Below are 15,241 nucleotides of genomic sequence, written 5' to 3' on the forward strand. Positions count from 1 at the left end.
AGACTAGACCTCACTAAAAATGAGGTCAACAATGACCTAGAAGGGAGTCCACGTGATTGAGGATGGCGGGAGATGGAGATAGTGTGGGGACTAAATGATTGGATATTCTGGGAAGGATTGACCCTGAGGTCCTGGTAGGGCGTATACAGGTAGCTAGTGTCTTGACTAGAACCACGACTATAACTCATGCTTTGTTGCAGGTGAAGCTAGATTTCCTCCCTTGGATCTGAAGCTTGATTGACAGACCACTTATCTGAGCTGGTCACGTCGGATTGAGGTTGCTCTAGTCTGGAAGAGACTAGAGGGATATCCGAGTGAGGGTGAACCAAACAGTGATAATATTGAGAGGGATAAGTGGAGGACCACTCACACCTTAGTTTACTCCTGGCTGCTCAACTCATTGGTTTCGTCAATTGAGTCCTCGGTCAATGACATTCGAAAGATGATGGACATCTAGGCAAAGCTGAAAAGGATTTATCTTGGGACTGAGAACCATATGAGGGTATTCTAGATTTAACATGAGATAGAAGTTGTAGTATAAGGTGAGAAATCAGTTCAGAAATACTCCATAGATTTGGAGTGGTTATGGGTGAATCTTGTTTACTTCTCACCGATGTCAGAGCTGTAGTGATCTCGAGTGCAAGAAATGAGAGTTCTTTACATAGATGAGGACTATGCAATTTTATACTCATCCAAATCTGGTCTTTGATCAGAGGAGATCTGTCCTCTTAGCTCGGGCGACAAATCCTGCACTAGATGAGGACATTGCTACGATGATATAGGAGGAGAGTTGCTTGAAACTACACTCTGAGTCGAGTGGTTTTTCAGGTGCACAATCAGCATTGGCTGTTACAAGCCCAGGTATGTTAGGTGTCCAGGGGGAGACCCGTTAATGCTACAACTGTGATGAAGTTGGCATCTGAGCAGGGCCTGTCATAAGCCACCTAAGGAAAGAGAGACAGGTGGACGTTGATAAGGTGGTGTTTATGGTCGTGGGGGTCGGAAAGGTGGAAGAGGGGGCTACTAGGCAAATCTGATGGTAGCACAGAACGAAGGAGAGACAAGTGTAATCTTTACTAGTGAGGATCATGAGTGTCTGGAGCTGTTGAAGAGGAAGCAAAAAGTAGTTGGAGATGGAGCTGAGGATGTTTCAAATCTATCGACATCAAGGGGTAACATTGTCACTTTTGTTCACTTCAATAAAGGTACTGGTGACAGACTTGCTCTTACCTCTATTTCCGTCACAGGATCATCAGAATGGATCATAGATTTTGGTGCTTCTCGTCACGTGACAGGTGCTGATAGAGAGTTCTCTTCATATACTCATATAGCAGTACTAGAGGGTATACAGACTGTTGATGATACAACGTAAACTGTAGTTGGTAAGAATACAGTGAGATGTACCAATCATATGATTTTGTTCAATATTTTACATGCTCATTTTTGTCTAGTAAACCTCTTATCTATTACTGTCATTATTCTCCAATTAAAATGCATTGTTTCTTTTGATATTCCTCAAGTGATCTTCTAGGAGGAATGGACGGGTCGGACACTTGGGACTGAAACGTGACATAGTGGACCATGGTACTTAGACCGAGAGGTGGACTCACAGACATATGGGACATTCATGGTAGAAAGTGCTACAACAGAAGAATCGGAGAGGAACGTTGAGGATGTGTTATTGCTACATCACAGACTTATGAGACATTCTAGTCTTAGTTTATCGAGTCGTTTGTATCTATCTATGTTGGAAAAGACAAACAAGGAGAAACTGGTGTGTGATGCTTGTGAGTTTGACAAGCTCACTAGGAGCTCTTATGTCAATTCTGGGAATAGGAGCTCTTGTGTGTTTGATTTGATACGTTATGATGTATGATGGTCTTGCCCTACTAGCTCTATGAATGGTTATCGTTATTTTGTTTTATTTATTGATTACTTTTCTCATTTTATCTGGATATATTTGATTAAATAGAAGAATGGTGTGATTGCTTGCTTTAAAGATTTCCACAAGACAATTTAAACCCAATATGAGGCAGTTAGGCACTGAGATTTGATAATAGGACATAATATATTAAGAAAGCATTTGAGAATTGCCTATCAGCTTAAGGGATACAACACCAAACCTCATGCCCATACACACTAGCACAGAATGGAGTGACAAAGAGGAAGAATCAACATCTTCTAGAGGTAACCCAGAGCATGATGATGATAATGAATGTCTCACAACACTTATAGGGGCAAGCGGTATTGACAGCCGCTCAATTGATTAACAGGATGTTCTCAAGAGTGCTAGAGTGGAAGTCTCATTGTCAGATGTTGAAAGGAGACAATAATGAAATCCTTCCATTGAAGATATTTGGATGTGTATACTTTGTGAAAGACAATAGGATATTTGTGGGAAAGATGGATCGCAAAGCTATGAAATATGTGTTTGTGGGTCATTCTACAACTCGGAAGGGTTATGTATGTTGGAACCCAATTGAGAAGAAACTCTTTGTGAGTATGGATGTGTCATGCAGAGAGTTTGAACCATACTACATTTTGGAGGTGAATTCACTATTCAGTGACTCAACAACCTCCGGAGATATGAGGCAAGGGAGTCTTAGGAAAAACTACTGTGAAAGGGTCTAATTTTAATTTTATCATGGAATAGGATCACATGATTCGATAAAACTGGAACAAAAATTTAAACACAAAAGCACAATCAAAGCAACTAGAAAAGCAGACAAAGATTTTACTTGGAAAAACTCAAGAATGGGAAAAAATCACGGAGCCGCACCATAAATTTTTAGTATGAAATTCAGAAGGTTTTACAAAGAATTCACACAAATTTTCTTTTCACACAAAAAGAAACTTACAGGATTCGCTTCACAATCTTCCCTCTCTGATCTGATGCAAAAATCACGTTGAATCACCAAAGTTCATCTCGTCAACACTCCTCACTTTCACTGGGATGCTCGTTGAAGCATACTGAAGGAAAATAACAGGCTCACCGAATCGACCATCACCCAAACGTGCCACCTAAGGGCCAAGCACTTTGTATCGGCGCCCCATATAATGGGCGCCTAGGCACCAATAGACCGACATATAGGTGTCGGTCTCTCGAGAATAAGAGCAGCGTCCGCTCTATAGCCAGCGCATATGCGCCCAAAGCAAGCGTCGGCTCTCCTCTGTTCGAGCAGCAGCCAACGGGCGCTTATGCGCCTATTGTCTAGTGCTTAGGCTCCACAGCCCAACAATCTCCCTCTTGGAGATTATGGCAGCTAACACCAGTTCTGTGCTTGTACCTCCATCTGAATCACCTTCATAGTAACGTACTGTGGTCACGTATCTTGGTGTGGCTCATCCCGGTCTCAACCTTCATGAAATTTAACTGAAGCCAAGAATAGCTTCAGTTTCTCAACAATCACCACCTGCATCAACATATCTGCATGATTTTCAGTTGTATGTATCTTTTCCAAAAATAACTTCTCATCTTCTAGAAGAGGTCAATGAAATGATACCCGAGGTTGATGTGCTTTGTCCTGGCATGTAAAACGACATTCTTAACAAGATGAATCACTCATACTATCACTGTAGAGTCTTTTAATCCTCTGATCTTTGTCCAATTTTGTCATGAAATTCTGTAGTTAAATCATCTCCTTGCTAACATTAATAATAGCAACATATTCGACATCCGTAGTTGAAAGTACAATAATCTTCTGCAAACTGGATACCCAACTCACCGCTGTGCTCCCCAATTTGAAGATATATCTCGTTGTTCTTCTACTGTTCACATCTACTATCAGATCTAAATCTAAAAAGCCCTCTAGATTGATCCCTGCACTTTCATAGCAAAGTGCCTTGTTGATTGTTCCCTTCAAATACCTGAGAATCCACTTTATCACCTCCCAATGATGTTTGTCTGGATTACCCATGTATCTGTTGTCCACTTCCACTACATATGCAATATCTGGTCTGGTAAAAATCATCGCGTACATCGAACCTCTAACTGTTGAAGCATACAGAGTTCTCTCCATCGGTGCTTGCTTTGCTTCAGAATTAGGCGATAATTCCTTAGATAGTTTGAAGTGACTCACTCATGTTAAACCTCTGTAGGATATTCTCAACATACTATGTCTGAGACAACTTTAGTGAACATGCACCTATGCAAAACACATTCAACATACTCTGTCTGAGACAACTTTAGTGAAGTGACCCTGTCATTGTGCATCCACATTTCGTTGAATGTGACGTCCCTGTTTATAATGAATTTATGAATCTAATAATCTTATAACTTGTACCCAAACTCATCTAAGTCATATATAATGAAGGTACACTTGACAGATTTTAAGTCAAGCTTGCTCCTGGACCCTGCATGAATATGCACCTATGCAAAGCACCCAAATACTCTTAAATGAGATAGACATACTATTTTGTCACTCCATGCTTCTTCAGGAAGTCTTCCTCCAAAGTCACTGATGCACTATGGTTAATCAGATAAACTGCAGTATTATTTGCTTTAGCCTAGAACTGTTTTAGCAAGTTAGCATAGTCTCTTGCTCCTGGCATGCTCCGTGATTGTTCAATGCATGCACTCAGTCACGCCATTCAGTTGTGGTATTCTTGGGACAGTTAGCTCATGCCTGGCCCCCTTTGTAGCACAAAAATTCTCGAGCTTCTGATCACGGTACTCACTCTCATTATCTGATATGAGACACGTCAGCTTCAAGCCTCTCATTTTCTATCACAGCCTTCCACTTTTAAAGACTTCAAATACATCAGATTTTTGCTTTATGAAATAAATCCATATCTTTCTCATGTGATCGTTAATGAAAGTGACAAAATAACGGGAACCTCCACTAGACTGAACTTGAGCATGACCCCGTACATCATTTTGCACTAATTCCAGTTTCTTTGATTTCACCTCTGACTCGCTTTTGGAGAAAGAAATCTTCTTTTGCTTGCCATATATACAGTCATCACAGAAATCCAAATTGATTAATTTCAAACTCTGAAGTTTATTTTTTGCAAGTAGGGATTTCATACCTTTCTCTGTCATATGGCTAAGCTTACAGTGTCAAAAACCTGCATTCGCACTGGTTCTAGCCACATCAATGAAATCAAACATTTTGTTGATCAAATAAAGGATGCCTTAAATGTTGCCCCGAGTCATCACTAATGCCCCCTCGTCACCTTTCATGAATCACCTGTGAAAGCAATCACAAGTCTGGACCTTGCCAGCTGGCTCACAGATATAAGATTTATCTTCAAACTCAGAACATGTGTAACTTCAGTAAGCTTCCATACTATTTCATTCGGGAACTGGATGTCAACATCACTCTTTCTAATTATAATAAAGGTTTTCTTATCTCTCAGATAAACCTTTCCCAGATCACTCTGACAGCGTGTTTGGGGCAGCTTGTGTTTATCCCGATAAGCAGCTCATTTGGAAACGCGGACCTCGGGTTTGACCCGCATTTCACATTTAGTATAAAAAATCAACTATGTTTTCGGATAAGCTGCTCAAAGCAGTTTCCAAACGGTAGGACGTCGTTTTCAATATGCCGCCGCAGCGAATAAGCTCCCCCAAACGGAACCTGAGTGTAGTTTTTAAATACCTCTTTATTGGGGCAAGCATGAATTGATCCACTTGAATCCACTATCCAGGATTTAGTGCTGATTAGTGATAACACTAGAGAGTCATTTTGGATTTCACCTGTGGAGATATTAGTAGAGAAACTACATTCACGTCCTCCATCACCAGCTTTCGTTGGAGTTTTGCATTCCTTCTTGAAATGACTTTTTTACCGCAGTTTCAGCATTCTCCTCTGTTTAACTTGAACTCTCCTTTCTTTGACTTGGATCTGTCTCTGCATGTATTCATGCCCAAATTCTTTTTGATGTTATCAATTTCAACGTCGAACTTGAAGATTCATCATTTGTTATTTTTCTGCGAACTTCTTCATTCAACATCAGGCCTCCAATATCATCAAAGTTCAAATTCAAAGTCCCTGAAGAATTACGCACCGTCGTTACCAAACCATTCCAGCTTTCTGACAATGAAAATGATATCATCTGTGCTCTGACCTTATCATCAAACTTGATACCAACTGAACACACTTAGCTCGTCACTGTGTTGAAGTTATTGAGATGCTCTGTCATTGAACTGCATTCCACCATCTTCATATTAAATAATTTCTTCAACAGGAAAATCTTATTGGAAGCAGAAGTTTTTTCATACATTTTGATCAGTGTCGTCATAAGATCAACCGTAGTTTCCTCATTTCTAATGTTGAACGCAACAGATGAGGAAAGTGTCAACCTGATCAAACTTAGTGTTGTTCGATCCTACAATTCTCATTCCTCCATAGGCATAGACTGAGGCTTTCTTGTGGTTTCTTATAGTCAGGCACAATTTTTTTTGATACAACAAATTCTTCATTTGCATCTTCCAGAAAGTGAATTTCGTCCAATTAAAGTTCTCCACTTTGAACCTTGCTTCTTCAGTCATTGCTCCCACTCAAATCGAAACCCTATTTGATACCAATTTGCTAGAGAAAACTACTGCAAAAGAGTCTGCTTTTAATTTCACGGCAGAATAGGGTCACAGGAATCTAGAAAATTGGAACAAAAATTTAAACACAGAAGCAAAATTAAAGTAACCAGAGAAGCACACAAAGATTTTTATGTGGAAAAACATGAGAACGGAAAAAAAACACGGAGCCACACCTCCAAGAATTTATTCTCCGAAATTTATAAGGTTTTTCAAAGAACTCGCACAAGTTTTCTCTTCACTTACAAAGAGAACTTACGGGTTCGCTCCACAATCTTCCTTCTTCGATCCGACGCACAAATTACGACGAATCTCTAAAATTCACCTCCTTTACTGAGATGCTCGCCGAAGAATACAAATGGAAAATAACAGTAAGCTCACCTGTCTATGCTAAAAAAATTGGCTGAAAAATCAATTTTTCGTGTAGTAACTACATTGGACGCTTAGGCGCCCAAACTTGGCGCTTTTGGTGCCTAAGCGCCAAGCGCTCTGTATCGACGCCCCCATAATGGGCGCCTAGGCGTCATTCTCTCAGGAATAAGAGTAGCGCCCGCTCTATAGCGGGTGCATATGTTCTCAAAGCCGGCGCCTAGGTACTGGCTTATCTGTTCGAGCATCACCCTAGTGGGCGCTTAAGCGCCCACAATCCGGCACATCTGCGTCGGGTGCCTTGTACTTAGGCTCCACAACCCAACAAGGAGTGAGTAGTAGTGGTGGAGTGGTGCAAGTGGGAGAAATTACATGTCCTGTGATTTTGGATGAATCAACCGAGGAGATGAAAATCGAGAAGATTGACCCTAGAGGTGGTGGGATTCAGGATGAATGTGTGCTAAGAGTGTATACACGAAGGAAGAAGCAAATTGAGTGAATAGAGTCTGTCGTGTTAACAAGTTCCTTGTTCCGGTCTTCCTCAATTCTTGAGACACCTAGACCATCCACCTTTGATTTAAAACTCTTTAAGTGATGTTTTCCTCCTCCGTCCACACCTAACCCCCCTCCCTCCTACTGTGAAAGAGGACCCCCACAGCAATGCAGGACATCCTCGTGATCGTTTTGGGTGGGAAATTCACATTACGAACTTTGTTTCTTATCTGACATCTCACCATTGCATGGGGCATTCATTGCATCATTAGACTGTATCTCGATACCCAATTATTGATAGGTTGCTATAGAGAATCTCAAGTGGAAAACGACGATCCATGAAGAGCTTGGAGCTCTCGATAAAAACCGAACATGAAATATTGTACCACTACCAACAGAGAAGAAGACAGTTGAATGCAAGATGATCTTCACGGTAAATCAAACTCTATAAGGAATGGTGGAGAGGTACAAAGTAAGTGACAAAAGGGTACAGTCAGACATATGACATTGACCATGATGAAACCCTTACCCCAACATCAAAGATGAGCACGGTGAGGACACTGGTTTCTCTGACAGTGAATGGTGGGTGAAGACTTAACCGACTAGATGTGAAGAAGGTTTTTCTTCGTGGGGGAGCTACTGGAAAAGGTATGTATGGGGATACTGTCAGGATTCAATACAGCCCAGAGAGTGGGCGGGGTGCGTAGGCTCGGGAAGTCGTTGTATGGCTTGAAGCAGTCCCCTCAAGCTTGGTTTGAAAAGTTTTGAATGGTGGTGGTTGGCATGAGATATCAGCCGATCAATGCAGACCATACGGTGTTCTTTCGGCAACATGGAGGTCACACTACCATACTTGTTGTGTATGTGGAAAACATAATTATCACTGGTGACGATGAGGTAGAATTGCTCAAATGAATGGAAGATTGGGGAAGCAATTTGAGGTAAAATATCTGAGATAGCTCTGATAGTTTCATGGGATTGAAGTGGCCCACGGACCCGAGGGGATGGTTCTATCTCAGAGAAAGTATGTATTGATCTTCTCACGGAGAAATGTATACGGGAATGCAAACCTGAAGTCTCTCCAATTGATAAGAGGGTCAAGCTCAGTGCAGAGGCAGGTAAATCAGTTGATCATAAGAGATACCAGAGATTGGTGGGCCGTCTGATCTATCTGTGCCACACTCGGCCCGATATTTCTTTTGTCGTAAGTGTAGTGGCCGCTACATGCATGGTCCAAGGAAGGGTCATATGGATGCAGTGCATCAGATTTTGAGATATTTGAAGAGTGCACCAAGAAATTGATTGATATTCAGGAAGAATGGGCATGTAGATAATGAGGGCTTTGTGATTATGACTGAGTAAGTTGTGCTGGTGATAGACGATCCACTTCAGGATATTGCATGTTGTACGTGGCATCTTGGTCTCATGGAAGAGCATGAAACACTCAATTGTAGCAAGATCAACAAAACAGGGTCATGGCATTAGGACTTGTTGAGATGGTGTGGCTGAAAACCTTGTTGGTTGAACTCAAAGTGGATCAAGAAACTCAAATGAAATTGTGGTGTGACTACAAGTTGGCAATCAACATTGCTAACAACCCGATACAACACGATAGAACTAAACATGTGGAGAGTCATAGATTATTCATCAAGGAGAATCTGAATAACAGATTGTTGGAACTAAGTCATGTAGCTACTGGAGAGCGAGTCGCTGACTGCCTCACTAAAAGACTTAGTTCAGTAGAGTTAGCTAGATTATGTGACAAGAAGGGATTAGTGAATATTTCTCACCCATCTTGAATGGGAGCGTTGAGAGTTAGGAGGATTTTATTAAGTTGATTTGTTAATCATTGTAACCCCTATTTAAACACATATGTTAAATGAAATAGAGTTTTTTTGGCTTATTTTCTTTCAATTAGTTATGATTACTTTTGCTTAGAAACATTTAAATATGTTAATTTACTGATTGGATAATTTTTCTTTTGTTTTTATGCATTAGAGATGATTCTCTCTAGTCCTCTTATCGAAGATGTTGTGTCATTGATCTTTCTCAGTTGGTATGCCTATAACCTTAGGGGATCTTGGTGGTGATCTTGCTTGGATGTCAGAACAACTTTCTATATATCTGCAGCCACTTGTCCAGTCACCGATCACTCTCGTTTAGAGCCTTCACTGCCATTTTTTCCTCTGTTGCTCTTCCTACGAAGACCCGACCCATCCTTTAATTCTTTCACACCGTCTAGAAATCCTAGATCATTGACAGTAACATAAAGCATAGAGAATGACATTTGTTAGGGTTGTCTTTAAATTCAAAGGCGTTAAAATTTAATTGCTTGAGCCTTTTTTTATATCATTGTTCCAATTTTACATATGCATGCTTATGCTGTGGATATGTTGGGTTCTTCTTAGGTAGAATATCAAGAAATTAATATTACATTTCATTAGGGGAAAGAAAAATATTGGATTTATTATTCCAACTTATAAGCTTCCCTAGTCTTTGAAGTTTCACATTGTAATTGCAGGTATGTCAATGGCATAAACTCCATTCTTACTAGCAGTATTCCTACTCTTGGAAGCCTTCTTTCTTCCACTCATTTTCAATTTTTCTTGGATAAGGTAAGCATCCCGAGCTAATATGCTCTCAATTTGTGTTTTTTTATTGAAATTTGTGTGTTCTACTGTTTTTAGTCGTATTAGTTCTTATTCTTCCACATTAGATGGTTTGGCACAGGCGTGGTTTTAGATTCCTCTTTCTATACTCCATAGGTTTGTTGGCAATCTTTGGTAGTGAATTTCTAGTTTGAAAAGGCCCGGTCCAGTTATATTGAAGGAACATTGACATACATACCACTCAATTCCTGTGTATTTACATAACTAACACCTAAACTTCAATTTTTTATACACATCACCTTACTTAAGCATGAAAATGTGTATTTCACTTTTTAAAAGTTAAAATAGTGGTATTTTTATGTGATATGAAAGAGTTGGGTGGTATGAATGTCAAAAAGTAAAGTTTAGGTGTTAGATATGTAAATACATAAGAATTGGGTGGTATCTATGTAAATGCCCGTATTTTGAAATCTATAGCCAACATGGTCTTGAGTATGATAATTCTTACATTGTGAAAACTACAGTGGATAATTATTTTAACAAACATTCCTTGGATTTTTTTTAATATAATTCCATGTTTTTTAATCGTTCCATCTTGGATTCATTGCAGATATGGCTTAATAAGTTGCCATGATACTGTGATTTTCAGTATCAAAGAAAGCTTAATTCCTACTGTAAACAATTTTTTGAATGTTTTCTAGAAAACTAGTTCTCTAGTATGGCCTTAGCCTACTTTAGCGTTCTTTTGATTAAGTTGATTTATACTTCGTTTCCTGGTTTTCATTGAATTTTTACACTTTACCACTGAAAGAGTAATCTTTCTTATGATAATTTTTTTTTTTTTTTTTTTTTGAGAAAGCCCAAGGGCTAATATATAAAAAAAAATGAAAAATACAGATAGATTCTATGAGAGGGCCCAAATATGGCACCCTATCTACAAGTTAAACACCACATGCAAATAGTTCCAGAAAAAAAAAGATACAGAAAAATACATGAGAGCCCAAAAACCAAAACTGCCAAAACACATAGTATCAGGTAGCTAGAGAGTAACCCAATTTTGCCCTGCCTCTCAATTCCTATGTATTTAGAAGGTTTTACAAGGAAAATCAGGAACCATGCGCAAGGAATGACTGGGAGGAGAGGTTTAAGTATTAAATATGTAAATACATAGGAATTGAATGGTATCTTGTTCTAGGAGGCTCCGTGTTCGTGGGCAGCACACGAAGACTACTAGGAGGAGAGGAAAGACTGTCGGCGTGTTGTTGCTGTGCTTCTTCCGCATTGTTATGTTGTCTCTCCATTGGAGCTTGAAACTAAAATTTTGGGCGACTTAAAAATTTTTTTTCAGTATTTACTTTTCTTGTAGTTTTGCATTATTATATTACTATGTCAAGGATATATTGATCGTCTCTTAGTTCTGCTCTGCTGCAAACATTATGCTTTTCTTTTTATTATAAAGCTTTCTGATCAATAATATATATATAATTTGGAGGATGGGGTCGTTTGCTGAGAGGTGGATTCTTTTTAATTGCATGGTGTGGCAAAATAAGTCTTCTGGTCCTTTGCAATGTGCTGGATCCATAATTATTGAATATCAGCTTTCCTTAATAACAAATGTTCCATATCCACTGCCTTGATTTCTTCTGGAATAGCTTTAACTTAACAAACGCATATCTTCCTGCAGTTAGCAGCTTCTCTTGGCCCTCGGTTCTACCTGAATATTTATAAGTGCAGGCACATATCAGAAACTGGGGCACAGCAGGTACAGTTCGTGCAATTTCTTTTTATTTTGTTGATGGGGCATTTACATACATAGCTCACAATTCTGAGGTACTTTATATATCTCACACCTAAACTTTCATATTTACGCACAACACACAACGCTCAAATATTTAATATTACATAAACGTCACTTCTTACATCTTTTCGTGCATAAGTTTAAAGCACCAAATTGCTATGTGTGTAAATGTGAAACTTTAGGTGTGAGATATGTAAATACATAAGAATTGTGTGCTGTGTATGTAAATTTTCCTTTGTTGATTTGTAGGGAAGGTTGAAGCAACTTCAGGTCACATTAAAGTAAATACATAGAGTGCTATCATTTAATTTTTAATGAGGAACTACTGTAACTTGTAATTCTTAATTTGGTTTTTTTGCATTGCAGATGTTGTTGGACACTCAGGCTGTGAAAACAATCCTTCTAGACATCCCTACCTTAGGGAAACAGGTAAACTAATGCGTTCACATCAGTTGTGATTCCAGATAATTATAATGTTATAATATTTTTTGCTATTTTAGATGACTAAGTGATGCGACGCCTATGCCCGTGCAGGTGCGGCAAGTGCCGTTCACCGACTGGCTCGGTTTTGGTGGGAGAAGTGGGAGAAGGATCGAGTGGAAGGATCGAGTGGTCCTTCCTTGCGCACGGTTCCCTCCTATTTGGAGAGGGGCCCACTCCTCTTTACCCTTAGATTGTATATATGTTATTTGTTGAGTTTTATGTCAGTTTTTGCTTTAGTTTTCTTTTGTCGGTGTCTTTGCCCTTGCTAGGGCTGTATCTGAGGACAAGTGAAGCTCTGGATGTATCCTGCTCCAAGGTAGTGATTATCTCTGCATATTTTCGTTACTACTATTCTCGCTTTCTTGCTGCCACCCTCTCTGCGCTACTTTTACTTGTCGTCGCCACTTCTTGCACCATCCCTTGCTACGGTCGTCCATCCCCACCTCTTCCTTGTTGTTGCCTACCTTTTAATACTATCTCTGCCTGCTACCGCCACCCCTGCACACCTCTAGCTTGTTGCTATCCTTCCCAAGCCCCTTGTCGCTGCTCAACCTATTGTCCGGCCATTGGATAGACCTCCAACCACTATTCCCCTAGCCACCGCCACCTTTCATCCTCACCATAGCGGGGTTTTTGTATATTTGTTGTGTTTATCCTAGTTCAAGTTTGTTGATTGTAATTTTGTTTTGCTTTGTGTAATAAAATTTGTTTTTCCTATTGGATTTTTGGGTTAACTCTAGTATTCTTTGGTATCAGAGCTAGCCTTACCCTAGTCTTATCATAAGGTTTCTAGCCTTCCCACACATCAAATAAAAAATTTTCCTTCATATCCTCAAATACCCTCTTCCACCCTCACAAATTCAAACCCTAGCCATGCTACCAAGGAGATATTTGTCGAAACCTACTTGGGAAGAGATACGCGAGAGATCTATCGACTTCAACAGAGACTTACGGAGATTGATGATTGGACTCGGGGGCAAATTACCCTCGATCATGTTGTGGGGAGTTGAACAAGAGAAATGGATGAGAATTTGAACCCATTTCCATAGGGAGGACTTCAGTGATGAGGATGACAATTAACAATGCTTCGAAATTCATTATCAGAGGAGGTCGGAAGAGGAGGCAACGTATGGAGGACATAGATTTCAAAGGAAAAGCAAATCTACCGAAGTTCGACAATGGGATGGATCTAGATGATTTCATCAATGGTTGCAGTAGGTTGAGAGAACCTTCAAGTACAAAGACATGCCAGAAGACAAGAGGACGAAGCTTGGGGCCATCAAATTGAAAAAGAGTGCTTTCTTTTGGTGGGAAAATTTGCGAAGGTGGAGGAGTGAGGAAGTGATAAGTTTTCAGATGGGACGAATTGAGGAGGAAATGTAGAGGAAATATTTACCTCCTCACTACCGTTAGGATATGTTTCTAAGGCTCCATTACCTATAGCAGTGAGACCTATCAGTTGAGGAGATAACAATACAGTTTGACTAGTTTCAGATGAAATATGAGTTAGTTGAGTCAAAGGAACATACTTTAGCCTAATATCTGGGATGTTGGAAGCCATCTATCAGTAACATCGTGCAACTACAGTCCTATTGGTCACTGAGAGATATTCAAACCTTAGCTTTGAAGGGTGGAGAGATTGCAAAACAAAGCAGACAGCCTCTTGCAGTTGCAGCTACCAACAAGGGTACATCTGGATGAATTGGGAAGACCAGACAGGTAAGTGACAAGACAGATATGAGGGGAAAGAAACCCAAAAGAGTAATTCGCCCAGTATAGTATCTGTCAAAAGATGCTTTGGGTGTCACTGCTACGGACACAGTCTCCAACTGCTCCATACGTCGAGTTGTTTCATTCACTGAGTAGGCTGTCGTTGAGAAAGTGGGTGAGGAGAAAGATGGGGAGGATTAGGAGGAACTTCAACTCCAGGGAGATGAGGGAGAAATGCTAGCCGTATTGAAGGTTCTACAGATTAAGCCAGAGAAGGATCATTCATGGTTAAGGCATAGTATTTTCCGCACCAAGTTTATCGTGAAAGAAAGGTCTACAACTTGATTATTGATGGTGAGAGCTATGAGATTATAGTATCCACTCTGATAGTGAAGAAATTGGAGTTGGCCTCATAGAAACATCATCAACCATACTCCTTTGTCTGGTTGAAAAGGGACAATTAGATATACATGGATTAACAGTTTTTGGTTAGTTTTCTGTTGGAGATCAGTTACAGGAGCGGCTATGGTGCGACGTGGTATCTGTGGACGTTTTTATATTTTGTGAAGGGGAGGCCATGACAATTCAACCATAAAGCCTAGCATGACAGATTCAAGAACACTTATTCATTTGAAACGGATAGAAGACAATTCTTTTGCCCACCGGGGATGCGAGAGTAGACATCACAAAGGTGACGAGAGTCTCACAAGCCACTGTTGGCACTAAAAGAAAGTTAAAAGAAAGTTTGGGGGGTCGCCCGTAAGAAGCTGTCGGCAGCCGGAATTGAAATCTCATCGCTCGCTTCGGAAGGACGTTTTAATTTATGTATATATATGTATATAATTTTAGAAAAATATGAAATCAAACTGACCTCATATTTTTCATAGTTTAAATGAAAAAGCACTCTACCTCAAATATTGTATCTACTCCGAGGGATAAACACAAGACTTGAGGGTGAGACTCGATCAAATAAACTAAGAAAACATATGACATCCGTTTGGGTCTGCGAAACCGTTTTATTTGCCGACAAGTTCCCCTATTTAATACAAATAATTAAATAGGGTTTATTTTAAGCTGGGTTCGGAAAAGCTTCCTATAAGGGCAAGCCCCTATAGTTAATTACATCTTAAATGACCTAGGTCACCTAAGAAAACTCTCGATAAAAATCAGGGAATAATGTCTTCAAAGAAGTCAAAAGGATAGGACTTTTCAACGAAATCGGACGAAGAGGTGTGAAAGGGGAAA

The 15,241-nt window shown here is 39.9% G+C and overlaps 1 protein-coding gene across 1 annotated transcript in view; it reads left to right on the forward strand.

Annotated features, from left to right (window-relative positions):
* The window catches only part of LOC110029433 (vacuolar protein sorting-associated protein 53 A), a gene marked incomplete at its 5' end in the record, with an annotated part of 58,485 nt that overhangs the window by 29,867 nt on the left and 13,377 nt on the right, over positions 1–15,241 (forward strand). Inside the window, 3 exon segments of the mRNA XM_020731731.1 lie at positions 9,918–10,011; positions 11,690–11,767; positions 12,170–12,232. Of these exon segments, the coding sequence (XP_020587390.1) occupies positions 9,918–10,011; positions 11,690–11,767; positions 12,170–12,232 (235 nt within the window).

Source organism: Phalaenopsis equestris, unplaced genomic scaffold, assembly GCF_001263595.1.
Source record: "Phalaenopsis equestris unplaced genomic scaffold, ASM126359v1 Scaffold000572, whole genome shotgun sequence".
NCBI classification, from domain to species: domain Eukaryota; kingdom Viridiplantae; phylum Streptophyta; class Magnoliopsida; order Asparagales; family Orchidaceae; genus Phalaenopsis; species Phalaenopsis equestris.